This window comes from Bos grunniens, chromosome 22 (assembly GCF_055505025.1).
Source record: "Bos grunniens cultivar Pamir isolate PY7600 chromosome 22, Bosgru_T2T1.0, whole genome shotgun sequence".
In the NCBI taxonomy this organism is placed as follows: domain Eukaryota; kingdom Metazoa; phylum Chordata; class Mammalia; order Artiodactyla; family Bovidae; genus Bos; species Bos grunniens.
Genome location: NC_141186.1, coordinates 15,587,620 through 15,599,987, shown reverse-complemented (window position 1 = coordinate 15,599,987; position 12,368 = coordinate 15,587,620). Strand labels below are relative to the sequence as shown.

At 47.4% G+C, this 12,368-nt stretch overlaps 1 protein-coding gene across 19 annotated transcripts in view; it reads left to right on the top strand.

The window, feature by feature from the left end:
* Positions 1 to 12,368, top strand: part of ANO10 (anoctamin 10) — a 268,016-nt gene that overhangs the window by 233,093 nt on the left and 22,555 nt on the right. For 7 of the 19 annotated variants that reach the window (XM_086366269.1, XM_086366268.1, XM_086366266.1 and 4 more), the window contains exon 13: positions 11,436 to 11,519. The exons of 11 other annotated variants lie outside the window; for them this stretch is intronic. In XM_086366269.1, the coding sequence (XP_086222395.1) occupies positions 11,436 to 11,519 (84 nt within the window). Of the gene's footprint in view, positions 1 to 5,779; positions 10,836 to 11,435; positions 11,520 to 12,368 lie in introns of those variants that run through there. One more of the 19 variants, XM_086366273.1, reaches the window with a different exon arrangement.

Genomic DNA, 12,368 nt, shown 5'->3' with positions numbered 1-12,368 from the left:
GTGAAATAATTCTAGAACTTGCCATAATGCAGAATCGTTGGAAGCCCAGGTGGTAATGAGAATGACGGGGAGTGGCTGTAAATAGAGATGAAGTGTCTCTCACTCACCCACCGCTTACTTCCTGCTGTGTGACCCAGGGGTTGGGAACCCCTGGGTCAAGGGACCTTAACCAGCAGCCTCCTAGGGGTTTATGATGCTGAAGCCTGAATTCCAGTCTGAGCTCTGAGTGGAGAAGCCATGGTGGAAGCTTGGGTGAGTCTCCCAGCCTTGGCTTCTTTGTTCCCATCACTAAACCCATAACTGGGCCACGCGATCACTCAGGTGTCCCTGTTGTTACGGGGCATCAGCTCTTACAGAGATTTGGCCTGCACACTGTGCGGTAGGGTGAGCCACCGGGCTTCCCCTTGGGTGTTCAAACAGTAGTCCTGTGGCCAGCTGCACCGTTGTCCAAAGCTGCTCGTGAGCCCGTTGATGGAGAGCGAACAGTACCCGGGATTTAGTGTTCACTTCATCTTTCTTGCTTTGTGGGTAACAAGGGATATGAAGCAGCAGTTTGCTTTTGGGAGAGATGTCCAGCACACGTGTGTTTAGAGTGCATTCTGCATGTTTTGGCTGCCAGGAGTTGGTTGTCACACAATTCAAGATGTAAGCCCTCCAGTGTCGTTAATACTTGATGTTCCTGTCAGCCGGTTATGTGTGCAAGACACAATTCTGCAAGTACTGGTTACATTATGAGCATAACAATATGACTTTTGTTTCAGATTTTGCAATAAACAGGTGATGATGGCTCCTTTTTTTTTTTTTTTAAACCTCCCAGATCTCAGTGTTGCAGGATTTAAAGACTGGCCTCCGAAAATGTGGTCATGATAGTTTTAAGTAAATATCCGACTTGGAAACGAGTCGAGTGGTGAGTGGACACATTTGCGGACTGTGTGGCCCTGGTGTTTCCTTCTTGTTTCTGAGTCATGCCGGGTCCCCCTCAGCAAGCGCCACTCCAGCTCCAGGGGGCGGGCGCGGCCCCTCGGGAGCAGGAGTCTTATGTCGTCCTGCACCCAGGCCCGTCTCCATCTGGAGGCCTGTTTCAAAGGGGCCTGAGGGCGGCACTGAGTCCGTTGCCATGGCAGGTGGGCTCACTCCTGCTCCAGCTGTGACTGATGTGTGTTTATCCTAGGAGCTGTGTGTGATCAGCTTCCTCATATGCTGACAGGGCCCTCTCCATTGTCCTGATTTCTTTCTTTTCTTTCTCCTTCTCCACAGTACACTTTCAAGAACAGTTAACATTATTTTGCCTTACCTACAGTGCCACTTGAAATAAATTAGAGGAAAACTGTTTTTCTCTTCAGGCCAGAACTAGGTAATTAACGTTTGACAACGTAGCTGATGAAAATATAGCAATATCAGATACATCTATCAATGGTTAGGCAATAATAAGTATACATTTTCTGGAGAAGGACATGGCTACCCACTCCAGTATTCTTGCCTGGAAAATTCTGTGAATATAGGAGCTGCAGGCTACAGTCCATGGGGTCACAAAGAGTCAGACACAACTGAGTGACTCACACACACACAAGGATACATTTTAGGTTCTTTGGGGAAAACCTACAGTTTAAAAAAGGTTTAAGAAGTTTTCCAATTTCTCATAAGTTAACACAAAGTTTTGAATCTTGATAAAGTCCTAACACTGAATTTACAGAAGGTCATTGGGACTTCCTGGGTCAAGGTGATCAGTCTCACATCGTATCTGCCTCCTCCCTGTAAACTGCTTCAGGAATTCATGAGTCCTTCCTCTAATTAAGATGCAGCATCCCGGGACTTCCCTGGAAATCCAGTGGTTGGGACTCCATGCTTCCAATGCAGAGACCAAGGGTTTGATTCCTGGTCAGGAAACTCAGATACCACATGCCTCGCAGCATGGCCAAATTAAAAAAAAAAAAAAAAGATATAGCATCCTGTTTATCCCAAGATTTCTCTAGATTGGATCGCTTGGAACTATAGTGTTTCAGTTCAGTTCCGTTGCTCAGTCATGTCCGACTCTTTGCAACCCCATGAATCGCAGCACGCCAGGCCTCCCTGTCCATCACCAACTCCCAGAGTCTATCCAAACCCATGTCCATCGGGTCAGTGATGCCATCCAGCCATCTCATCCTCTGTCGTCCCCTTCTCCTGCCCCCAATCCTTCCCAGCATTAGGGTCTTTTCCAGTGAGTCAACTCTTCACATGAGGTGGCCAAAGTATTGGAGTTTCCTCTTCAGCATCCATCGTTCCAGTGAACACCCAGGACTGATCTCCTTTAGGATGGACTGGTCGGATCTCCTTGCAGTCCAAGGGACTCTCAAGAGTCTTCTCCAACACCACAGTTCAAAAGCATCAATTCTTCGGCGCTCAGCTTTCTTTGCAGTCCAGCTCTCACACCCATACATGACTACTGGAGAAACCATGGCCTTGACTAGACGGACCTTTGTTGGCAAAGTAATGTCTCTGTTTTTAAATATGCTATCTAGGTTGGTCATAACTTTCCTTCCAAGGAGTAAGTGTCTTTTAATTTCATGGCTGCAGTCACCATCTGCAGTGATTTTGGAGCCCCCCAAAATAAAGTCTGACACTGTTTCCACTGTTTCCCCATCTATTTCCCATGAAGTGATGCCATGATCTTAGTTTTCTGAATGTTGAGCTTTAAGCCAACTTTTTCATTCTGCTCCTTCACTTTCATCAAGAAACTATAGTGTTTAGATGTGACCAAAGGGTAGCATTTCTGAAAAGTATAGAGCTGCCAAAATCCTGCAAAACTAGGAAGAGTTTTCCAGAAGAGCTACATACAGGCAACACACAGGAATTTTATGACTTTGCCTAAGATTGAAAGGATATTAGGTCAATTTACAGATGAAAATTATGGCCCGTGTTTGAGACATTTTCTCAGTTTGCTTTTATTTAAGACCATAAAAATTTTGGAGATAATTTCTGCTTAACTATTCATGTATTCAGTGCACCAAGAATGTAGCATAAATAGCTTATAGCTTGAATACTGTGTTTTCTATTGCCCTGTAACCATGAGCACAAACTTAGATGCTTAAAACAACATACTTTTATCATCTCACAGTTTCTCTGGGTCCCTTGCTTAGGGTCTTACCATCTTGCAATCAAGATGCAGGCCGGGCCTTTGGACTCATCAGAGGCTTAAGTTGAGAGAGGTCTGGTTTCAATTTCCTGAGATGCACGGAATTTATCTCTTGTGGCAGTAAGACTGTGGGGTCCCTGTCTTCTTGCTGGCTGTCTGCTGGGGGCTGCTCTTGGCTCCTGGAGGCCACCCACAGCTCCTTCCTGTGTAGGTAGCCCTCTCCATCGGCCTCTCACAAGCTGGCAGTTACTTCTGCAGAGTTGGCAATGAAGAACCTAAGCCTTCTTTTACCGGGTAGATTGCCTGTCTCCACTTCACTTAGCTGTTCTTTGGGGGTTTATCTTGTTCCTTCATCTGGAACATTTCCTCTGCCATCTCGTTTTGTCTAGCTTCTTGTGTTTGTGGCCTCTGTTCTGCAGGTTGCAGAATCGTAGTTCCTCATGCTTCTGGTGTCTGCTCCCATCTCGTTGGGGCTTCTTCTTTGTCTTTGGATGTAGAATATCTTTTTGATAGGCTCCAGTCTTTTTTTGTCAATGGTTGTTCAGCAGGTAGTTGTGATTTTTGGTGTTTTCGTGAGAGGAGATGAGCTCAAGTGCTTCTACTCTGCCATGTTATGTCTAACCTGGGGAGAAAGACTGACGTCCTTGGCTCCTCTCTGACAGCTGATGCTGGGTGTTATTGTTTTCCTGGAAAATTTGAAGTGTCTGTGGTGCTGCTGTGAGTGCAGTGCAGTGCTCTGGGTGCCCAGTGCACCACTGAGAGCTGGGACTCTACTCTGGCAGGGGACTCCTCCCCCCCGCCAACGCCTCTGCTGAGCACTCACTGTTTGCAGGGTCCAGTGTCTGGGGCTCAGTGGCCAGTGGAGGCAGGAATATGTCAACCAAGGACTTGAACACTGAGCAGGATGGATTAGAGGCTTCCCAGGCCCTCCCTCTGGGGAGGACAGAGGAGGCATGGTTAATCCTTGTTGGTGTGGAAAGGGGCCATTTGCCTTAAGACAAAACAAGTGTCAGCCACAGCAGGATGGTTCCTGAAAACATGCCCTTCTCATTTGCCTGGAGCAGAGCTGACACCCTTGGCCGACAGTGGATGAGGCCTTGGTGATCTGCTGATTTGTTGTAGCTCATATCTTCATTCCTTCCAATTGATATGTAAGCTGTCTGATCATCCTCAGTGAGGACATCGAGGTGTGTTTTTTAATTGGCTTGAGGATAAGATAGGAACTCTAGTCACTTGTCCCACCTCAGCACTCACCCTTGGGCTGGCCAAGAGGTCCTGGGTGCTGGCAGCCAAGCGTTGTGCTGATGGGGCCAGGATGCAGGACAGCTGTGGGGTGGAGGTGACAGCAAGGACCAGGACTCCCCCAGCATCCAGCAGGTGAAGACATCTCTGCTACACACAGAATGGGCTGTTGGGAGGGGAGACCACTCTCCAGGGGGTGCAGTAATTGGCACATTAGTAACCGTTCACCGTGGAGCCCCATGTGGGCCAATCTACTGCTGACGTAAAGCTTTGAAACATACAGAGTAATTCTATATATTGCTTAGGCACAGTACATCTGGGGAGAACCACCATGTGGGAATATAAACACCAGATCCAGGGGAGTGGACCCCGCTGTGGGTGGAGGGTGAAGGATGAGCTCCAAGGGGCTGCCAGGACAGGAGGGGTTGGGTAAACAATGCTCACTTCTTAAAGAAGTTGGGTGAGGAGGGGCGGAGATTGTACGGAATTCTTTCCCATGCAATGTCTTTGTGAAATATTTTATAATTTTTAATAGGAAGAGTAATATTTCACATGTTTGTGAGAATTAAGTTGCTCCGTTTGTGTTCTTAATTTGAGGAAAACTAGCCAAGGAGCCAGAGGAGGCAACGGCACCCCACTCCAGTACTCTTGCCTGGAGACTCCCATGGACGGAGGAGCCTGGTGGGCTGCAGTCCATGGGGTTGCTAAGAGTCAGACGTGACTGAGCGACTTCACTTTCACTTTTCCCTTTCATGCATTGGAGAAGGAAATGGCAACCCACTCCAGTGTTCTTGCCTGGAGAATCCCAGGGACGGGGGAGCCTGGTTGGCTGCCGTCTATGGGGTCACACAGAGTCGGACACGACTGAAGTGACTCAGCAGCAGCAGCAGCCAAGGAGCAGGCACACCAGGGCCCCTCCGGTCTGTGGTTACTGAGTTCTTTGGCCACTGAGCTGAGGGAAAAGCTGGGGGTAGGGTGTTGCGGGGGAGCGCCACGCCCCCAGCGCTGCTCTGACTCTAGGCATAGCAGCCTCTCTGTCAGAGATGAACTTCCTCATCAGGAGGGTGGGGTGGTTATTCCACTTCTCAGAACCAGTGCAGATGAAGACGAAATAGCAGTGCCCACGCCTGTCACTTACCACTGAGTGAGCCTTGGTTAAACGTGCCTCCACACACGTGATGACTTTTGGATGCTGCTAAGAATGCGTGGGCGGGACTTCCCTGGTTGTTCAGTGGTTAAGATTCCACTCTTCCACCGCAGGAAGCTTGGGTTCTATCCCTGGTTGGGGAACTAAGATCCCACATGCTGTGTGGTGTAGCCAAAAAGCAAACAAACCAGAAGAAAAATGCGAGGGAAAGATTAGGACATATAGGAGGATATTTGAACTGATCTTGTTTGTTATATGTACTGTGGGCTTCCCAGATGACCCAGTGGTAAAAACCCAGCTGCCAGTGCAGGAGCTGCAGGAGATACAAGTTCGATCCCTGGGTTGAGAAGATCTCTGGAGGAGAAAATGGCACTCACTCCAGTATTCTTGCCTGGGAAATCCAGTGGACATCAGAGCCTGGCGGACTACCACCCATGGAGTCGCAAAGAGTCAGACGTGACTGAGCACGTTATATGTATTATACGAGAACTGAACATTTTTACTTTTATGGAAAGGACTCCATTCTGTAATTAGAACAAAAAAAGTCAATCCTGTAGAATCATCTCAATTTCAATTTATTATTTTTCCAACCTGAAAATAGCCTGGATCTTTTTTAACAGTCCAGTTTTGCCTGAAACAAATTGAAACTGCTGGTGTGTGAAATCATTGAATGAATTAAAAATGTGTGTAAACACACAGATCAAAGTTAACAAGAGAACCAGCGGCAGAAGCAGGAACCCATTAACAAACGAAGTGAGTCTTGAAAGATATCTGTGGTGTGTTTTTCTGTTTACTTTTTTCCCCCTTTTTAAAAATTTAATGTATTTTTTACACAGTGATTTAATGAGAGAACTTCAATCTGTATGGGAACCTGAAAAATTTTAGACTCAACTGTGTCCTTCTTTGGATCATGAACATGATGGAAATTGCACGTTTGACGATGCTGGTCCCTGCTACTTGACCCTGTAGTTCCTTGATAAGCGGTGTGGCTAGCTGGCCTTACCACAGAACAAAATGCTACAGAAACTTAAAAAAACAGTCTGTGGGACCAAGAGTATTGGTGCTTTTAAGGACAACAGAGAATCTCTCAATGTCATTTTTAAAAGCCTAGTAGGACTGAGTACTGGGTTGATGTTACAAATACATACATGTGTACTTTTCTTCCAGAAAACAGAGGCAGACTCGTGAAAGATGATTAAGGGAAAGAAACAAAGTTGTTGATATGACAGACCATGGGCTTGGTTCAGGCCAGTCAGTCACACGTGACTTGCGGTTTCCAGCATCCCTCCCACGCCCTGCTCTCTGGCTCCCTCCCACAGAGCTGGAGGGTGAGAGGAGCCTTTGTTTAGAAGATGCAGTGTTTCCCAGGTGGAGAGCGAGACCACACAAGCTCTGGACTCTCCCAGACTTCCCGGCCAGCCCGCTTTGTACACACGGTGCGTCCAGTCAGCCTGTGACCTGTCCAGCCCGCCCTCCGTCTCTGGGCATGACTTGCCGGACGCTCTGTGGGACAGTGAGTTCATGTGTCCCCGACCCTTGTGACCATCCAGTAGGACTTCCGAGCTCAAAATAGCCCCTGTCCTTCTGCCTCCTCCAAAGACCATTTCAAACAAAAGAAAATAAAAGCATAATGCATTAGGAACATGGGAAAATAAGAAAGAGCACCCTTAGCTAACCTCAGGAGATGGGAGAGATTTCTGTAGAACAGAAAGCAGACTAGGAAAGGCTGACAGAGAAGTGGAGCAGAGATGCTGCAGCCGACTGCTGGGAGCTGGGGGCGGCACCATGGGGAAGGGGGTTGGGGAGCAGGCCAGCGTCATTACGGGAGCTCCTCTTCCCCAGAGGGAGAAAAGTTGGGAAGCGGGTGAGGCAGGCCAGGAGCTTTGGAACTGTGAGGGATCTCCAAGTCATTCTGGACTTCCATGACCCACAGGGAGGGGCCGCAGGAAAGGCCCTGTACCTGGGGCTGGAAGATGCTAAGCCTGCACTCCCTGCGGCTACAGGTCCCTTCCTGCTGCCTGCACGCACACCCCAAAGAGAAGGAGGCTGGGGGTGATGCAGTCGGCTTCCACGGAGCCCACGCCCCTCCCCCATCCAGAGGGGAGGACGAAGTGGAGGCATGGGGCCAGGAAAGGAAACCTAGGAGGCTCCCCGTCTTGTCACCGAGTCCTCCTTCCACCAAAGATCGCCCGGTGCCTTCTTTCAGAAATGCAAAGGAACCACTAAGGAGCAAAAGAAATTTGAGGAAAACCAATAGTATGAGACGGAGAAGGCAATGGCACCCCATTCCAGTACTCTTGCCTGGAAAATCCCATGGACGGAGGAGCCTGGTAGGCTGCAGTCCATGGGGTTGCTAAGAGTTGGACACGACTGACCAACTTCTTTCATTTTTCACTTTCATACGTTGGAGAAGGAAATGGCAACCCACTCCAGTGTTCTTGCCTGGAGAATCCCAGGGATGGGGGAGCCTGGTGGGCTGCCATGTATGGGGTCGCACAGAGTCGGACACGACTGAAGTGACTTAGCAGCAGCAATAGTATGAGACAGACACCAGGCTGTACTACTGGTGTTTGACAAAGATGCAAAGACAGGGCAAGAGAGAAGGTGTAGTCTTTTTAACAAATGGTGCTGGAGCAATTGGGCTTCCATACGCAACAAAATGAACACAGACCCATACTTCACATCACCATGGCCCACAGACCTAAAGGTAAAACCCAGAACTATAAATCTGGGAGAGAAAATAGGACAAAATCTTTGTGACCTTGCATTTGTTGTTGTATTGCTCAGTCATGTTGACTCTTTGTGACCCCAATGGACTGCAGCATGCCAGGCTTCCCTGTCCCTCACCATGTGCCAAAGTTTGCTCAGACTCATGTCCGTTGAATCAGTAATACCATCCAGTCATCTCGTCCTCTGTCGTCCCGTCTCCTCCTGCCCTGAGTCTTTACCAGCATCAGGGTCTTTTCCAGTGAGTTGGCTCTTCGCATCAGGTGGCCAAAGTATTGGAGCATCAGCTTCAGCATCAGTTCTTCCAGTGAATATTCAGTTTCCTATAGGATTGACTGGTTTGATGTCCTTGTAGTCCAGGGGACTCTCAAGAGTCTCTTGCATTAGGCATTAAGATTTCTTACCCTCCTAAAGCATGAGCCATAAAAGGACGAATGGATAAATAGCACGTCATCAAACTTGAAAACATGCTTTTCCAAATCTGTCGTTTGTGCAGTGAGAAAGCTAAAAGAAACAAGCAGGAGAATCGTCTGGAAAATGATCCGGTGTTGGGGGGCGCTCTGGAACATTGATGGTTACTCAGAGCTGGAAATGTGCTACATCAGAGTTGAGCTACACAGCCCGTGCCCTGCTCCCTAGGGTAGGAGCAGAAATAGAGTTGCAGACAAGTCTAGAAAAACCGCAGTTTCCTGAAATCAAAACAGCTGTTTTTAGGAAAAGTCACAGAGAAATGTATACTTCCCTTGAGTTACAGAAAATGTGGAAACGGAGGGGACTGGGAAAGTAGTGGTTTGGTGCCAGGCAGCCCTGCGTTATAGCCTGCTAAGCTTGTTAGCTGCAGACGTGTAACCTCAGCACAGTTATCCCACCTGTGAGGCGGGAAGCCTGGTGAGACTTAGAGAAGGGGAGGCCACGTGCCCCCACACCAGCACCAGTGGCCCGCAGCGAGCCCCTCTTCACTCAGGTGTGACAGGGATGCTTCTGGGTCTCCTGGCCAGCCTGAGAACAAGTCCCATCACATGTGGAAAGTGCATGCAAGTGTAAGGTGATTTGTTTCCTATAAATTCTCACTGATCTCCTTGTTAGAAGAGAAGGTCGAGGCTCTAACATTTCAGAAGGGATTAAACAAATTCCTGTGCAGGATGGAAAAATTCAAGAAGGAAGCCAGGAAAACAAGTATCCCGAGGAGGCTTAGAGTCAAGAGGTGAGGGTGGAAGAATTTGACACGAGGGAAAAGGAAAAATGCAGAGCTACTGGTAGAGTATTTACAGCAGATGCTGTTCCCATGGCGGGAGATTCTGGCTGGCTTGAGAGGCAACGGCACGCTGGGCCTGGGAACAAGAAGAAGCGTCAGCCTGGTCAGAGGACGCCTGGTACTGACCACACAGGCCACTGGCCCAAGTGGGACCAGAGGACATGAGCATAAGGCCCACACTGCCAAGTGGGAAGGATGTAGTCTCTTTGGCATGTGTTTCCAAGATGCAGAAGCAAATCTGCCAACACCTCTCACCCTGCCCGTCACCCTAAACTCCTCCTGATTCTTGTGAAAATGAAGTGTGATCGAAAAAACAGTTGTCATACCTGTGCGTCCACACCTTACCTAGAGCGGGAGGGTCCTGTCTCTGCCAGCTTGGCACTGGCTTGTGTGCAGAGCATAATAGTGCGGTGGAGAGAGGACTGAGGCGATGGCCAGGTTGCTTTACCGATGAGAGCAGACGAGGAAGAAAGAGATCTGAAAATGGACGAGGGAGCAGAGACCAGAGCCAGGGCACACTCGCTGGGCTGAGGGGGACTTGGGGATGCCCGAGGTGGGCTGTGTTGTGGGGCAGACTGAGATGGGCCACAGGGGTCAGCTCACAGGAAGGGCCTCAAGGTGCTTCTGGACTGTGTTGGAGCCCTGTGTGCAGAGAGGGGCCTAGAACTGCTTCCCTGTGCAGAGAGAGGTCAAGAGCTTGTAACCAAAGAGAAAGGGAAATAATAGCTGCCTGGAATGTCAAAGAATGTGATTTGGATTTCTGAACAAACCTTTAAATATCACAGTATGAAATATATAAAATATAGTATAACTAAGAACCTCGACAGTACCTCTACATACACCAGAAGAATGAACTTGTCAGAAAATTGACTGGTGCAGTTAAGAGAACTTTATATTATAATTTAAGTGAGAAAAACGTGCCCAGACAGAGCCTCCAGACAAGGTAGAATTATAAACAGTAGAGATGACACATTTAGTTGAGAAAATGCCCAGTAATTTACAGGAGAATGTAAGAATGATGAGATTTTGGAACTTTCATAACCTGGGATATTTCTGGTTTGTTCCCATATAAAGAATAAATATTATTTATAAATAATAAATGTTATTAAATGGATTCAAAGTGTAATACAACAGTAGATCCCTAAGTGGGTCTGGCCCAGGGTTTTAGGAATAGCCCGTGACATCATTAAGGAACTAGGGAAGCCTTTTCCGTCTTCCAGTCCAGCCACCCTCAGGGCGTTGACTTTCCTCATGGTTGCAGGGCGGCTGCCACAGCTCCAGGCATCAAGGCTTCACACCCACATCCAAAGGCAAGGGAGAAAACAGTGCTGCTCTTCAGAGCCTCTTTATATTAAGAAAGAAAACGTTACCCAAAGTCCTCCAGCAGACTCATCCTTAAGCCCCACTGGCCAGAATTCAGTTACTGGTTCATGCCCTGACCAATGGGGAGACTGGAAGCACCTGGCATCTTCAGGTTCTAAAGGGAAAGACAGGCTCTGGTAGGAAGGAAGAAGTCGAGACTGGCTGGGAAGGGACAATGCTGAGCAGCAGTAGAAGGGAAGGCACCTTGTTCTAATAGATTAAAGGTTTATTTTATTTTAGAGTTGATTTATAAAGCTATGTTAGTTTCAGGCTTTCAGCAGAGTGCATCAATTATACCTATATCCATTCTTTTTCAGATTCTTTTCCCATACAGGTTTTTACGGAATAGTGAATAGAGTTCCCTGTGCTATACAGTAGGACCTTGTTGATTATGTAACATAGTGTGCTTGTTTATCTCAAACTCCTAATTTATCACCCTCTCCCACGTTTCCCCTTTGGTAACCATAAATTTGTTTATTTTTGGCTGCACTGGTCTTCATTGCTGCACGCAGGCTTTCCTCTATTGCAGCGAGCAGGGGCTGCTCTCTAGTGTGCAGGCTTCTCGTTGTGATCTTCTCTTGTTGCAGAGTGTGGACTCCAGGGAATGCAGGCTACAGTATTTGGAGTGCATGGGCTCAGCAGTTCCGGTGCACAGGCTTAGTTGCCCTGAGGTATGTGGGTTCTTAGTTCTGGACCAGGGATCAAACCCATGTCCCCTGCATTGGCAGGCGGATTCTTTTTTTTTTTTTTTTTTTTGGCAGGCGGATTCTTAACCACTGGGCCACCAGGGAACTCCCTTAAGTTTGTTTTTGAAGTTTGTGGGTCTTTTTTTTTTTTAAATTGAAGGCTAATTACTTTACAATATTGTGGGTTTTGCCATACACTGACATGAATCAGCCACTGGTGTACATGTGTCCTGTGAGTCTGTTAGATAAATAAGTCTGTGAGATAAATAACAGACTTATTTATGTTTACTAATCTTCACAGACTTACCTGTTTTGTAAATAAGTTCATTTGTATCCTTTTTTTAGATTTCACATATGAGTGATATCATATGATATTTGTCTTTGTCTGACTTACCTCACTTTGCATGATAATCTTTTGGATCCATCTCAGTTGCTGCAAATGGCATTACTTCATTCTTTCTTATGGCTGAGTGATATTCCATCGTGTGTGTGTGTGTGTTCCATATCTTCTTTATCCACTTCTCGGTCATTGAGCATCTAGATTGCGTCCATGTACTGGTTATTGTAAATAGTGCTGCAGTGAGAACTGGGGTGCATGTATTTTTTCCATTTACATATTTCTCTAGAGATAGGCCCAGGAGTGGGACTGCCAGATCATATGGTAGCTCTGTTTTTAGTCATTTTTTAAGGAACCTCTATACTGTTTCCATAGTGGCTGTTACTAGTTTACATTCCCACCAGCAGTGTAGGATGGTTCCCTCTTCTCTACACCCTCTCCAGCATTTATTGTTTGTAGACTTTTTGATGATTACCAGTCTGACTGGTGTGAAGTGA